Source organism: Procambarus clarkii, chromosome 39 (assembly GCF_040958095.1).
Source record: "Procambarus clarkii isolate CNS0578487 chromosome 39, FALCON_Pclarkii_2.0, whole genome shotgun sequence".
NCBI classification, from domain to species: Eukaryota; Metazoa; Arthropoda; class Malacostraca; order Decapoda; family Cambaridae; genus Procambarus; species Procambarus clarkii.
The window spans coordinates 3,338,560-3,356,047 of NC_091188.1; the positions used below are offsets into that span (position 1 = coordinate 3,338,560).

The window sequence follows — 17,488 nt, forward strand, 5'->3', positions numbered from 1 at the left end:
AGAGTGTAAGGGAAAATATACGTGACGACTCTCCAACAAGACACGGAACACCTCAATGATACAATCCAAAATACAATGACACAATCTGAAATACAATGACACAATCTAAAATACAATGACAATCTAAAGCACTGAATAAGTTGGATAACGGAACTCCAACAATTTCTTTTGGAGGTGGAGCTAAAGCCCGAGGCGACAACTTGATAAGCTTGTTAAGACACAATGAAGAGTCAGTATGTATAAACCATATATAATCTATAAATTATTAAAGTTGCATATAATCACCTATAATTTATTTTCAATGTGTATATTTTAGCTTCATCTATATTTACGTATAATCTTGATCTATTTTCCATAATTATATATTAGTTATAAATATTAATCACTTTGATAACTATCTTTAAACATGAACAAATCCACAAGGGCCGTGACGAGGATTCGAACCTGCGTCCTGGAGCATCCCAGACACTGCCTTCATTTGATGCATCACGTTAGTGTGATCTCTGTGTGTGTATCTTTAAACATCATTTATATATCATTACGAAAGCTCACAATGTCGTAAAATAACATGTATTTGTTGAAGAATAAATCTAACTGGGGGTCCAATATATATACGTTACCTCAGGCAACCATTCCACAAAGTACCGGGAAACGAATTTAATCGCCAGAATGGACTTACTGTTCATTCAAAGGTTCTTTTGCTGCCTTAACTCACCCTTTTGTCTCCCGCAGGAAGCTGGAATACCATTGTACACATTGGAACAGGTTGGACAATGCTATCGCTGGTCCTAAGCACGAAAGGTGATAATGTGGATTTGTGGAACTGGTTGGTAATTTTATATGTCCAAATTAGATTTTAGTCGATTCATGGGCTCCGATTACGTCCTTGCATTCTTGACGGATTGGTAGAGCGACGACCTCTGTTTTTATAGGGTAAGGGATCGAGTCCTTGTGGTTCAACATTGCAGAGGTCGTTATCCTCTGTAATGTTAACTATGGGGTGACTATGACTAGTGTATTCAATATGAACATTATGTGGTGCAACTTGTATAATATGAACACGTTTTGCTAGTATAACATATGATCAATATAAATTTTGTTTGTACAGTGCAACATGTGTTCAATATGAACATTGTGGCCGGTACAGGATGTGTTCAATATGAACATTGATTCTTGCAACATGCGTTCAATAGGAACAATGTGCGTCTAGTGTAGCATGTGTTCAATACGAACATTGTATTTAGTGTAATACGTGTTCACCATGAACACTGCCTTGTGCAACGTGTTCAATACCACACATCGTTTCTAGTGCAACATGTGTTCCATATGACCGGTGTGCCTATTGCAAATCACGTTTAAAATGAACACCATGTCTAGTGCAACACGCGTTCAATGTGAACAATGTGTGCTGTTATTGTGTCAAAAGTCCACCTGAACACCACCCTGCTTCCTTATTAAGAGCCATATACATTCTCTTCACTCAATGTGCTTCACCGCAAGTCTTAGGCTTTCAGTCTACGGTACAAGAGGAAGGTTTGTGGGTCAAAATCTGGCTTTAACAAACGTGAAGAAAACAAATTTGTAACCATTATGTTTCAGCACGTACATTGATGAAACGTCAATTTCAGAATTTACTGAGCGAGGAGAATTCAGTGTACGCAGGACTGCTCATGTACGATAATGTTCGTTGGGTTGGTACAGGACCTGTTTCAACTCATTTGTTGAGTGGATGAAATTCGTCTGTTTTTGAAGAATTCCAAGTTTTATTGTCAAGAATTATGTGAATTGTGGATTTGAACAGTGATGTTTTTCATAGATTTCTCCTCGTGTTTAAATGAGTTGAACAACATAAAAGCCTTTGAAATCAAAATGAACAATTATGACGTGATGTCGACAATGGCACTTTTAAATATTTTCCAAAACCCCCCCAAAAAACGCATGACAAATCTTGAAATTCATGAGAAAACTGATTTATCATATGCAATTTTCGAGCATCATTGATTCAACTGCTGAACAATTTCCTTTAACATTTACTAATTTTAGTCAATTGAAGAAACTGCAAATTTCATAGATAGAAAAGACAGTGTAACATTAGACAAATTGAATTTGAAAATGTTACAGTGGGGTGACTTGGGTCATTTTAAGATACAATTGACTGATTTACAAAGCAGCTCAATTTGGAAGCAAAATTTCGTCGACTTTAAAAAGATGAACTAGAAAATACTGAAAGAGGTCGGTTAGTGACTGGATTAACGCAGAAAACTGCAAAATATGAGGTACTGAAACTCTGGAATTTCATTCCTGAATTTCTGACTGCCTGAATAATCACGCATCGACAATATTAACGATATTTTCAATATTTTCACCAAAAATATGTCATCGTTCCTGCAGCGGCAGAAGTTTCACCTTCTTTCATTTTTGTATTTTGTTTTTTTTCCAATTTAAACCAAAGTTTATAATTTCAGGTTTTTTGTTTCTAATACGTAAATTACTATATTTGTCATTTTTTCTATGATCTTGTTAAAACATAAATATTAAGATTTTTTTTTTTAAGAAGCCTTATAAAAAATTTTCATTTATCTCAATCTCTGCGATGACTTCTGTTAATAGTTAAATAATAAATATAAACATAGGGACTCCTTTCTCCTTAACGTTCATTATTACTGCGACTAATTGATTAATTTTACTACTTGGGAATTATTAGTTATTATTAACAATTTATAAAGATATACCATTCAGATGAGTTATTTGTTGCTTAAACATAATTCTTTAAGAATAATTTCAAGCATTGTAATCTCTTTATCCATAAAAAATTGTAAAATACAATATTGATCAATTATAATTTGTGGCTCAAAATTCCCATGGGCACGAGAGATAATTATTTTCGAAAATTATTGTCAATTTGGGCACTCGCTATCAAAATGGTTTAAGACAAGAGGGAATTGTCAGGAGAAAGCGTCAAGCCATTATTATATAGCACTTGGAAGGGGTCATAATAAGGATTTGGGATGGAACGGGGGGAAGGAATGGTGCCCAACCACTTGGACGGTCGGGGGATTGAACACCGATCTGCATGAAGCGAGACCATCGCTCTACCGTCCAGCCCAAGTGAGAGAGTATAAGACAAGAGTGAGTATAGTGACGATCTTTATTTGAGCAAGAGGAGCACAGTTTGCACAGCGGTCTGAGAAATAGACATAGATAACCGGTTTTCTGATGGAACCAGAGGAAATTAGCAGTCGAGTCACCTGGAAATGAAGTTCAGTAAGTGAATCAGCAACGGACCATCTTTTTTACACCAGCTGAATGAGTGTTGATAAACTCATGAAGCACAAGAAAAAACATACAAATGAACAATGGACCAGACGTCGACAGCCACATTCCATTGAGGTTTTCTCACCCCTGTAAGTTCACACAAACAAGGATTTTTTTTTTTTTTGCTGAGGTTGGCAAATTTAAGACGTAGAGAGCCTATATATGAGTTATATGGCGGGTAGCTATAATGGATTTACACATGGTGTTAAGTCATGCTGTGGGCTGGTGGTAGGATGTCTCCGCATCATCCTCACGTATTTGATGCGCGCAACTGAGAATTGCCCATGTTAGAATTAACACTATTTCTCTTAGGAGTGAGGATTCACAAGACATATTTTTTGTGACACGTTAAAAAGTTTGCGGACAAAAACATCTCAGCTGAGAAATTATTCGTGCTTACAAATTTTTAAATATATTTTACAATGCTCAATATTATGCTGTTTTCCCACTGGACGGGTGTGTGGTCATCACTTAAAAATAAACACTAAAAGAGGAAACACAGAATTATATCGTGTATAATAATAATACATCGTCATCATATGATGAATATTATCACATTGGTGTAGGAGTAAAACCAATACTAATGATTTGGGATAAATTGAAAAATTTTGATGACTAAGATGCCTCGTACATTTATAGTATTGTCTCGCACTTCAGCATTGGCACGTCCTAGTGTTTGATTTTAATATTCATGCTCATAATTATTGTCCCATCTGCCAGTGGTAAATATTAACTAGGATTATTCCTCAGAAATATCACTGCAGATTGAAACATATTGGAGGTCATTGTATAATTGGACAGTGAATATTGTGGTGCTATAGATATAGCCTATTATTATTATTATATTATTAGTATTTACGCATTTTCTTAGATTATTTCGTTTGTGAATTTGTAATGTTAACGACTACAGCATAATTTTCCTTCTGTGCTCGCTGGAGGATAGGCTGGAGACTTTGGATAGGCTTTGAGTGAAGTAATACATAATCTATAAACGGGGGATAGTCTCTCTCCCACGATCTTCCCTCTCTACCCAATTACTACCCCACTCTCCCCTCTCTTACCATCTTCTCTCCTCTTCCCCCATCTTCCCTCTCTCTCTTCCATTCTCCTTCACTTTTCCCCCTCCCCTCCCTCTCTCAGAAAATGTTATATTAAGAAGTGCTGAAAAATCTTCAAAAAAAATCTACAGATAACAAATTACCAATTTCACACCAAGAAAATTGCAGGGATAGCTATAGGAGTCGCTAATTCTTTAAGGTGGCACTGGGGCCCATTCCGACTGGCCTATGACACGTCCACATCCCCAGGTGTCATCTTGAAAAGATGGGAGAGACAAGCAAAAAGCGTAGGACCTCCTACTTTGGAAAGACAGACATTCTCTTTCATGGATGTAGATACTTACGCCTACATAGGATTCTAAAAGGTGGTGTTACCAGAATATTTTGAATTACAAATTAGCTAGGAGCGGAATACAGGACTGTACACGCATGACCAGGTCGAGAAACTGCGTTATCTACCAATAATTATATTATTCAAACATAATATGCCATTTAGCTTGCAAGTCAACTCATTTAATAAAAAGTTATTTCTTCATGAGTAAAAGTAAAGCACTTTCGCTCCCAGGAAAGTAATAATAATTACTAATAGAAATAATATCTATTATTACCCAAGATCTAATAGAAACTTTTAAATTACTAAGCAATTTGGACGATGTCAATCCGGACACTTTCTTCGTAAGGTCAGATGTAACACGAACGAGGACCAAGGGGTTCAAGCTCAACAAGCCACAATGTAGGACAGAAAACAGATGCTTTTTTACCCATAGGGTTGTAAACCCGTGGAACCGCCTACCCGCCGAAGCCGTAAACGTCAAAACTCTGCTGGGTTTTAAAATACAGATAGAAAATGTCATCCGGGCAAATGAGGCTGAGGGGACCTTTGACAAGCCGCCAGCTTCCTGTCCTCGTCGATGCCACAACTATCAGTGGCCCCATCACGGAAATTCAGATAAAAAGTAGGACCCAACGTACCCCTTACTACTGTCACAAAAAATGGACAGACGATGAAATGGGTAATGATATAAACAAGACAAAGTACTATGGACCTTTTCTTATACGAGTGATGAACCCAAAGAGAGCAACGTGACTTCCAAAATCCACACGGACGACTCAACTGAAGTGAGTGTGGGAGCTGCTTCACTAATGGCAATAGGGGTGGGATTGGTAAGTCACTGTGTTGTGTGCTGAGCATTAGCCGAGAGATTACCATGACTTCCTTGCTCGGGGCTACACACAACAAGCAACTCTCACATAAATGAATATACAGTCAACGGATCTTGTTCAAAACGGTATTATCTTATAATACAAGAGTGGGTACCTGGCTGTGCTTGGGTGCCTCACTCCACCTCCGGGGAGCCTCTCCCTTCTATCTCACCCCTCTCTCATCTCTCTCCCCTTCTCCCACCTCCCACTTCTCTCATCTTTGCCACCTCCCACTTCTCTCTTCTCTCTTCCCCTAGTTTCTTCCCCTAGCTTTCCCCTTCTCCTCTTCCTCCAACATTTCCCCTTCTCCTTCCCTCTCTCACCTTTCTCCCTCCCTCTCCCCTCAATACCGCTCTTTCCTTCTTTCTCAAAAAAAAAAAAATATTATGAAGCAGTGAAAAAACTGCTAAAAACTCTAACAAAAACACATCCTCGATTCCTGGTCTTCATAAAAATCGCAGGGAATCGATTTTCCGTCCGATTTTGATGCAGGGAATCGTCGATATTTCTTAAAAATCGACGATTTAATGCCAATATTTCGGCATATATATAGTTGCCGATATTTCTTAAATGGTGGCACTAGAATGTCCTATGACACTCGCCTATCTCATCTTGGAAAGTTGGGTGAGGCTACCCCTCCTAGCCTCTAGCCTCCTACTTTGGACAGACATTCCATTTTAAATAGATAAAACTGAATTAAAGGCATAAGTATGAAATTGGAACCAGCTACTGAGGATACAATTTAAGTTTCCCCTCGGGGTCACATTCCATTTTATCACGCACAAAATTATCCTAATAAGGCTTGCCTAACAAGACCTAACCTCGGACTGCGAATTTCACTATAAGAGAACTCTAAAATATTTAAGAACGTGAGTGGACTTGAAGCAGTTTTGAAATTTCATAACCAATTTCGAAAAATATACCCACATTTTTAGTCCTAAAGTGTCCTATTAATATTCTGTTGACGACAGGTTTGCTCCAATCTGGTAGTGGGAAAATTTGGCGCGTTGCCCTTGAGAAGCGACGGGATGGAGGGCCCGGGGGAGGTGGGCCCAGAGGAGGAGTAGGGACCAAGGGAGGCGGGCCCAGGGGAAAGCGGGGCCCATTAAAGGTAAGGAAGGTGGGCCCACCGGTGGTGGGCCCACCGGTGGTGGGCCCACGGGTGGTGGGGACCAAGGAATGCCCGTCCAGGATAAGCGTGGGGAAAGAGCCTCAACCAGTTGTGGGTTTTTTCTTGCAACTTCATACCCTACCCTACCGGTATGACATGCATTAATTATCTTATACTTGTCTATGTAATTAGGGTATCCGAGTTCATAAAATATTTGTCTGCATTTTTTTTTTTGTAAACTCGAGAGATGAAAATGCAGGCAAGGAAGTGTATTATGATAAAACACACTCTTGATAAAACACACACTAAAACGCTAGCTTTAGACGCTTGCTAAACGTTAGCTAAAACGCTTGGAAGAGACTAGCAAAGATTATTATAGAAAAACATCAGGTGGTGCTTGTAGGAGACAGTACGATCACCCTTGTCATACTGGTAACACTAGTCTTGCTGTAGACAGAAAAAGACTGGCTTGATAATCTACCCAAAGATAAAAGTCACTCAGATTTTTTTTTTAATTTAATTTTAAAGCCCAAAGATTCTAGAAAAGTATTACCCAGCTGTAAAAATTGTGTAGTAACATGAAAATAAACTGTTGAAAGCCTATTGGCTAAATGTCCCGTCCCGGGACGCAGGTTCAATTACACCGTCCTACTCAAAAAGAATATAATACTATGATATATAAATAAACTATACTTATCATGCTATTTATCACAAGAGCATGATCAATATATCAATGCTGTTGTGATTTCATTGTATATAAGCCCCTATTTATATTTACCCGAACTCATTCATGTGTAACCAATGCTTGAAACAATTCAATGTCTGTTATCTTACCCGGTAATTCCATAAATCAACGACCTTGCGTCCTGACTATAATTTTCCTAAGTGTTTCCTGAATCTAAACTTGTCCAATTTATATCTATGTAATTCCTGTATTACACTCTTTCATCAAATTGTATACTTCATTCACCTCACGTACTAGTATTCTTTTTACCTTTCCAGAGAATGTGTTAAACTTTCTTAATCTCTCTTCATAAAGAAAGTTTCTAATGCCTGGGAATAACTTGGTCATCTTTCTCTGTACACATTCGAAAGGAATTTACGTCCATTTTATAGTACGGACACTTAAAACTGAACTGCATAATATAGATGGAGCCTAACAAGAGCAAGAAAAAATGCTAAAACATTAGCTGTCTTGGTTTAGTGTTGGGTTTAACGACTATCAACCTATGGAAATTGAAATTGAAATAAGTTTATTGAGGTAATATACACACAAAGGGATGAGGTAACTCAAGCTATTCTCACCCCGTTCAGTACAACGTGTTCATACATATATAGACACACATCACAAACAATAAACATTTTGCCAAACATTCTGAGAAATAAACATATACATTTCCTTCAACCTATGGAAGTTACGAAGGCAACAATAGGTTTATTGATTTACTGGCCAACCACAGAGAAAGTAAACTCTCAGTATATATACATCGAGACGCGGGCTATAACTTTGTGTATATATATTGCTGATGCGTTTTTGATGACACTTTTATAAATAAATGCCAGTAGCCTATTTACCCTATTCTAACATTTATGCATTGATTTGTTGGTTTAAAATCCGTACTAATCATGAATCCCAGATCTTTGTCGCTTTCAGATTTTACAATGTCAAAATTATCCAGCTGATATCTGGGAACTCTAGTATTATTACCTAAGCTCATAACCCTACATTTTTTCAGCATTAAACTACATTTTTCCACCGAATCATCACAGAGTGATTCTTTCCAAGTTTCGGACAAGGAACTCGGCAATATATAAGTTCATATAATGAACTTTTTGTAGCGATTTTGCGTTTTCATCAGAATTTATTTCCCTCCCTATTTTTCTATCGTCTTCAAATCTGTAAATGTTGCTGTTCAATCCTGTGCAAAGATTTGTTATGTATATATGTGGTAATCAACAGGGGGCCCAGGACAGAGCTCCGGGGCACTCCACTGACATGTTTCCCACTCGCACTTGACACTGTCCTTGCTTTATTTCCTTTACAATAACCATGGCCTTATCCAACTTCCCCCCTCTCCCCCCAAATACCATGAGCCTCTAACTTTCTAAAGAGTTAGTTTCTCGTGAGACACAGTATTAAAAGCTTTGCTAACGTCAAGGCATACAATGCAACAATTGTCAAAACTATCCACCATCATTCAAAACTGCCACGAAAAAGATATACGCCAGTCCACCTGAGCCCAATTCTTTCCTTGTCGGAGCCAAGATAACAGAAACAACCCATCCTCTTGTTTATATAGCAACGGCTCGCGTCGGGCCATGGCCAGGTCATATGATAGCAACGGGTCACGTCGGGCCATGGCCAGGTCATATGATAGCAACGGGTCACACTGGGCCATGGCCAGGTCATAAGATAGCAACGGGTCACACTGGGCGATGGCCAGGTTATATGATAGCAACGGGTCACACTGGGCGATGGCCAGGTTATATGATAGCAACGGCTCACGTCGGACTATGGCCAGGTCATATGATAGCAACGGCTCACGTCGGGCCATGGGCAGGTTATATGATAGCAACGGCTCACGTCGGGCCATGGGCAGGTTATATGATAGCAACGACATCAGAGTAGGCTCTTCTCTTGATTTGCCACAATGTACAAACTACAAAGTCCTAACCTAATGGCAGGAACCCAAGCAACCCACCAAACCTAACCTAACCGATGCAAAGCAAACGTGGATATTTGTGAGTCGTTACTTTTCATAGTATTTTGTACGTTGGGGACCATAGCGTTTAAAATGAAATGTATTAGTTCAGAGGGAACGCGTTGTTCGCTGGTCCAAGGCACAAAATCTAAAAGCAGCAAGGTGATGTAGCGATAATTCTGAAGCGAGTACGACAAAAGCAATCATTAACCGTCAATATATCATACTAAATATCAATACTACCATCAGACGAAGCAGCAAATTCCTAAAAAATCAACAGGTTAAATAATAATAACCAGAAAGACTGTAATGCAAGATATAATGATAATAATCCAGAGCAAAAATCAGGGAATATTTGAGTAAAAGTGTAGAGGAGCTGTGGGAAAGGAGAGTCGCAACCTGCTATCACGGTTACAAGTCAATTGCTCCCTTACCTACTTGCGTGTAAAAAAAAAAAAGTGAAGTGGGAAAATTTGGCGCGATGCCCTTGCGCGAGCGCTGAGGGCGGGCTCCTGGAAAGCGTGGGGAAAGGACCCCGACCTGTTCTAGGGTGTCAGAACTCTATACCCGGTACAGTGTTTGCAACACTAGTTCCCGGTACAAAAATGACTACTTATCAATAACCGGAAAGATAAGATGGGGGAGGGAGGGAGGAATAGAAATCGAGACAGAAGGCTGGGGGGGAATACATGAATTTAAGAGGAAAAGGTGATAAATTATTATAAAACGTAAGCACGTGGAGAACTGACGCAACAATCATTTCCGAGTGAAAACATCGCTTCCAGCCTGACGTGTGAGCTGGTGTCAGCGCCTGCTGGCTCACAGCACACACACCACTCACATACTCACACCTTAAATCCCCCTCAAGGTGGACGTCAACACAGACACAAATATGAGGAGAATGAGCTGTAGACTCGCACACAAAAGTGAGTGAGCCGGAGAGAACGGCGAGGTGGTCAAGCAACCTACTTTCTGACACTTGTCCAACACACTGACCCACGTGGACCGCTCCTCACCACACAACACTCACTCCTGCCGCTCACTTGGCTTACACACTACCCTGTACACAGGTGTACCTACACCTCTCCACACTGTAATACTCGTAAACTTGTATACAAATACCAAGCCAAATACCCGCTGAGAACGGCTAACGAGAGCGGGTGGGCCTGTCACGTTATAACGAGGTGCTGTGACACGTGTCAGTGCCAGTGTGTGCGTGCGCGTGTGTGTGTGTGTGTGTGTGCGCGCGCCGGTCAATGATTGATCATGATCTGCCTTACTACGCTCAGTGGTAGTCTTTCACATATGCAAACACTTTCTACTGGCAACCAAAAATAACTCCGGGTCGTTGCGATCAATTGCATATTCAGCTGGAAGTTCCGTAACGGCCACTTACCTGGGTCACGTGGCAGGCGAAGCACAGGTTCACTTAGCATGGATGGCAATAGTGCCTCAGTAGTATCGGGTCACCACTTGTCACAAGATAACTAACCAAGGAGAGGGGTATGCGACAGCCTGCCGCGCCGTCACCCGCCACACTGACTGACTGGCCGCCCTCACCACCGCCACCACCCGCCATCTTTCTCCTCCCCGCCAGCCTCGCTCCCGCCGCCCCGCCACTCTTATCTCTCACCATCCTCTACATCCTCATACTATTATTTTCTATCCTTAGCAACTCACTTCAGTTACATCAGGACTAACTATACATGATGCAGTGGAATGGTAAATATTTACGGTTAATGAGGGATTTTTATTCGTGTTAATATTTTACCAAACATGGCGTATCCTAGCAACACATGTCTTCATTTTAAATTGCAAATCACATCGGGGCTATTAACTGTAAAGCGATGCTAAAAGAGCAGCTCGGCCACGCAACGACACATCCACCAGTTTAATCATTAAACCGGATAATAGGATAATAACCGGTAAGAAAATTTGCGAGAGGGAATTTGCAATCCGGTTTAGTTTAATTATTAAGGCGTTTAATTTAGTTTAATTATTATTATTATTATTATTATTATTATTATTATTATTTAATTATTAAGCCATGGCGGAAACTTTACAAAGTCTACCACAACATCCCTCACTCTCATTAGCTTATATTCTTCAATAATTGAAAGTATAGAGCAAGCATAAAAGTCCAGAAATTACAAATATAATATGAGTTCTTACTAGGAACAGTCAATGATAGCTTTAGGTAAATTTTTGTGTGTAGCCGTTATGGCTGTGGTGGGATGTACTCTTGATTTGTTAAAGATCAAGATCACAACAAGGTCGCGTGTTATCTTGAAAACTAATTGTAGGTTGAAGGTGAAGGATGGAATAGTGTTCCCTTCATGGTGTATGAGTGAGGTGCTGCCGGCCGCTGCAGGAAGTGTTAGTGGCTAGCTTGGTGCTAACGGTGCAATGTTGAGTGTTATGAATGGTGGTAGTTCACTGATTGTCACCTGCCCCGCCTCCACCACCACCACCCTCCTCCCCTGCCCCGCCTCCACCACCACCACCCTCCCCTGCCCCGCCTCTACCACCACCCTCCCCTGCCCCGCCTCCACCACCACCCTCCCCTGCCCCGCCTCGCCTCTACCACCACCACCCTCCCCTGCCCCGCCTCCACCATCCTCCCCTGCCCCGCCTCCACCATCCTCCCCTGCCCCGCCTCCACCACCACCACCCTCCTCCCCTGCCCCGCCTCTACCACCACCCTCCCCTGCCCCGCCTCTACCACCACACTCCCCTGCCCCGCCTCCACCACCACCACCCTCCCCTGCCCCGCCTCCACCACCACCACCCTCCCCTGCCCCGCCTCCACCACCACCACCCTCCCCTGCCCCGCCTCCACCACCCTCCTCTGCCACACTACCACCACCCTCCCCTGCCCGCCTCCACCACCACACTCCCCTGCCCCGCATCCACCACCACCACCCTCCCCCGCCTCCACCACCACCGTCCCTTGCCTCGCCTCCACCACCACCTCCCTCCCCTGTCCCGCCTCCACCACCACCCTCCCCTGCCCCGCCTCCACCACCACCCTCCCCTGCCCCGCCTCCACCACCACCCTCCCCTGCCCCGCCTCCACCACCACCCTCCCCTGCCCCGCCTCCACCACCACCTTCAGGGAGTGTGAGGAGCTCACAAGGAGTGTAACTTCAGACCCCAAGACTGACCAAGGCAACTTTAATTTAATCTTGATATTAGTGTATTGAGTTGCTTTGTTTAGGCTGAGTCATCCTGAATATTTTATTAATTATAATTCAATCTATTATAATAATGTATATTAATTATATATTATTATAATATAATATATTATATTTTATATAATATAATAAATTATAATATATAATTATATATAATATAATCATATTATAATATAATATATTATAATAATATATTAATTATAACATAATTATAATTCAAAGTGTGTCACCAGTATGTCCACGAAGCCTAGCACTAAACATAAGCGGACAATACATGTCATAATGGTGTATGAAGGAATCTTGAAGGTATGTATACTATACATGACGTACCTTACTCTGCCCATGCAGAGTGCCACTGGCAACAGGAGAGTCAAGGTTTGTTGACAATGAGCTGTACGGTTGACTTGGGCGCATTGTAACCTTGAGTTAGCACGAGAGAGAGTGCACACTTTACACAACCATTCTTAAACTCTACTTGACACTTGAGAATAAGGATTGGCATCAGAATAAAAGTGACGATGGTGTTAAATTTATGTATTATTATTGTTGTTTTATTTTATAGTTTAGTTAATGAAGGGCAGACTTTACTAGAGAATAATGATGATAATTAGAACAGCAGATTAAAATGGATAATGATTACATATAACAGGAAGTGAGAATAGTTATAATATTGGACATGAACTTAATGATTTAGTGAACTATGAACCAGAGTTGTAGAACAATGTCGGTGTGATTAACCCAAATTAACAAGTGGTGTTAAGTAGTTAATAACCCATCAACGGTCTGGCGGTCAATCAGGGCACTCTGAGGGAATATTAAATTCAATCGTGTGAAGGTATGGATTGTATGGGATCCGTCAACCATCTCTGTTTCCGCTTAACCTTTAAAGAGGTTCAAGTTCAAGTATGTTTATTGAGACAGCAAAATACATCTCAAAGGGATAGAGTAGCTTAGGCTATTTCTACCCTCCCTATTTAAAGAGGGAGGGTAGAAATAGCCTAATCTACCACAAGGTCTGTCCAGCGAGGTTAGACCATGTGGTAGATGGCTCTTTTTTTTTTTTTTTTTTTTTTGAGATATATACAAGAGTTGTTACATTCTTGTACAACCACTAGTACGCGTAGCGTTTCGAGCAAGTCTTTAATCCTATGGTCCCTGGAATACGATCCCCTGCCGCGAAGAATCGTTTTTTCATCCAAGTACACATTTTACTGTTGCGTTAAACAGAGGCTACAGTTAAGGAATTGCGCCCAGTAAATCCTCCCCGGCCAGGATACGAACCCATGACATAGCGCTCGCGGAACGCCAGGCGAGTGTCTTACCACTACACCACGGAGACTGCGAATCCTTGGATCTCTATCCTTGGACATCCTCTAGGATATCCAAGGATATCTAAAGATAGTTTTAGTCTGAGTTTGCATTTCTGCAAATCGTTTTGTTAATATAGAGTACGGTAGTGTGTGTGTAGTGTATGTTTAGCGTGTTGAGAGGTTGTATAGTGGTGCTGTATGTTTTGATTAAGGTTCTCATAAATATTGATGTGTGATGATGAGTTTGAGGAAGTTAACGGTTATTAAACCACAAGCACTGACTCCCATAACTGAGATATGGATCCATACGTGAATATCACATGTATTGAGCATAGAGTATGGAATATTCCATCGAATTTTGTATAATATGCAAATTCATTCAGACACAATTTTGTGTGTTTTATCTGTTAAAGCTAAATCGATTGTTAATATTTAAGCCTAGGAAAATATTCCTTCTTTTTAGCTCTCAATTTGTATGTTAATTATTCTTAAATTTTTATAATTGTCTGATTTGTTACGACATAGTATGTAAGAGGCTTTCCCCAGGCCTAGAGTTAGTTTATGGGTGCTCACACAGAAGAGTACTATGTCTAACTCATTGTTTACTACATTGTTTACTGTCTGGTCAAGTACTGGAGAAGACACAGATGTTGGTGTTATCAACTCATACGATATGTTTAGGGAGTTGGGACGCTTTTGGTAAGTTATTGATGTATAGCATAGAAGAGATCCAAGTATACTGCCTTGAGGGACACCTGTAATTTATTGGAAGAGTAGGAGACGAGGTGTTGCTTACAGTCAGGTGTTGGTGGGTGTTGCAGGGGTGTGAGTGCATGGATGTGCCACAGTGGTGTAGAGTGTGTAGGAGAGTGTTATGGTGGAGAGTATCTAAAGGCTTCCGCTAGTCAATAAAGAGACCAATTGAGTATTCGTTTTTGTCATAATTTGATCAATTCAGGCACTTTTATAATGGAGTCACCTGAACACCGTTGAAGTATAAGCTAGTACTTGCTGGGAACTTGTATGCTCTGCTTAGTAAGGTATTAAATACTTGACTATATACCATTCTCTAAACAACAAAGAATTGTATATTACATTTGGGTCTATATGGGGTTTGTATGTACTCCAGGAACCATTTCAGGTTTAAGTTACATGTTGAAAAGTAGACAAATGTCTGGTGAGAAAACATGTGTAGTTTTATGCAGACGAGGAGTCACAATAACGTGGCTAAAATATGTTGACCAAACCACACACTAGAAAGTGAAGGGACGACGACGTTTCGGTCCGTCCTGGACCATTCTCAAGTCACAATTGACTTGAGAATGGTCCAGGACGGATCAAAACGTGGTCGTCCCTTCTCTTTCGAGTGTGTGGTTTGGTCAACATGTGTAGTTTTATTTATATGTTATGGTTAGCATTTCAAAATTACTTCTTGCATAGGCTTTGAGTCTTTCGATGGAGAAAACTTCAAAAGTATTAGTAGATCGTGGTAAATGATAATAACCCTAATCTATACATAGGCTAGAAAACTCACCTCTTTATCTAGTCATGATCTATTCTCTTGGCCAATGTCTCTGACTTCACACACCTTCCTCTCAGCTTACAAAGACAGTATGTAAACAATTAGCATAAACCCACTCTCACTATCCCTGCACTCCAGTCCCAAGGATAGACGACCTCCAACACTTGATGTTCATTAGTCATTAAATAATCACAATCAGTTCAAATCACACAAATGTATTATTGACTGTTTACCTTAGCTGATCTAGTAGATCAGCTGAGGTAACTCCCACATCGAATATTTCGAACGTCAAATTACCTTACCATTATACGATATTAACAATGTTGGTGTTAATGAGTACAATGTTAGTATATTTGGGTTAGTGTGTATATCTCAGCTGTCTAGGAACAGTGTTCCTGGGGAGACTGTCTCATAGGAACAGTGTTTCTGGGGAGACTGTCTCATAGGAACAGTCTTCCTGGTGAGATCGCTACACAGGATCAGTATGAAGGTAAGATATACACCTGATCAGTATTCCAGGTGAGACCCACACACACACACACAGGAGCAGCAGCCCTGGTGAGCTATACACAGGACCCGTGTTCCTGGTAATAGCACTGTACAGGACCTAGAATATACCCCGACCATTACACCTCTGAATTACAGTCACACATTTGTCACTAGTGTATTTAAGCAACAAATTATTACCACATTTAGGAACATCTCCATTTGTGCAGCTGCCATAGACCGTATGAAGGGGAGTACTGAGTGTGTCAAGAACTAAGTAAAACTAAGTACGTGATGCTAAAAAAAAGCACATAGGAGGGTTAGTCATGTAGGGCCATGTGATCAGTAGTCTGCACTGGCACACTTTGGATTTGAATGGGTACAATACGTTCTTAGAATAAGCCTGCGGTATCCGCACACCACATTTCAGTATATATAACAACTGTACACAGGCAGAATCTATAATACAAGGGTTATTTACACGTACGGGTGATAATAATAAAATATTATACAACGATCATACAGTCATATCTAAGCCACTAGCACCACTGGCAAGAAGAGCATCAAGTCAAGGTTAGCATTGACTAATGTCTTTGTCAGTATAAATAACTTTTAATTCACTAGACTCGTGTTATTCAGGTCTTGAAGTAAAACTTACTGTGCAGAAAGGTTCCTCTAAAGTATTCCGAAAACCATCTGGGCCATCTTATAGCCTCCAAATACCGTGTATGAACTCCAGTGCTGGTGTCAGAGACAATGAAACGCTATGAAGCCCGAAAAGCCCGCTTTATGCCCGAAACGCTTTGCGTAATAGTGGCTTTAGGCATTGTATGTACTAGCCCTATCTATAAATCCATCACTCTTTGTAAAATCTCTTGTATGTATGTACGTTACCTAAATAAACATTTGATTTTGACATTTGATTTTGATTTGAATGAGGTGATTCGAACCAACGATTAGGGAACTCCCAGTCGTGCACCTCACCCCTGTAACACGACATGGTATAAGTTCTACAACCTGGGATTCCACTGACTCCACAGGAAGCCCGGGGGCTTCTACTGAAGCCAGTTCAGGTTTGCCATATAACCCGCAAGCACTGTGGTGTAGATAAAGTATTTCATTAACCTTTACTACCTTCAGCTTCACATACACGAAGAAATTAGGATAAATCGACTTATATCAATGAGAAAATCAATTGAGGCAATCGATTCCCGGGAGGGACACAAATGGTTTGAAACGTTACCTTTCACCAAATGCCGCTGTTCACCTACCAGTAACTAGGTACCCCTGAAGTTAGGCAACTTTTATCAAGCTTAGGTATTCACAGCAATGTGCTGCTACCCTATTCTATATGAAAGATTATAGACTAGATAAAAAAAAATATATAATTTCCTCTATTATCCTCATCTCACAGGATGGTGAGTTATACATGGAATCAGGAGAGAGAATGAAATGCGGAGCTGGTCTATTAGCCTCCACTAGCGAAATCTGGGTACAGCACAAGAATATCTTCCAATATTCGTGAGTGTATGAAGTAATTACCGAGCTCAAGATACCTCATACCATTAAGTCTGAAATCATTGATTA

The 17,488-nt window shown here is 40.7% G+C and overlaps 1 protein-coding gene across 1 annotated transcript in view; it reads right to left on the bottom strand.

The window, feature by feature from the left end:
• The window catches only part of LOC123760334 (CD109 antigen), a 147,298-nt gene extending 136,376 nt beyond the window's left edge, over positions 1–10,922 (bottom strand). The window contains exon 1 of the mRNA XM_069338300.1: positions 10,786–10,922. Coding sequence (XP_069194401.1) covers positions 10,786–10,825 — 40 coding nt within the window. The 5' untranslated portion in view covers positions 10,826–10,922. The remainder of the gene's footprint in view (positions 1–10,785) is intronic.
• Between the last annotated feature and the right edge of the window lie 6,566 nt (positions 10,923–17,488).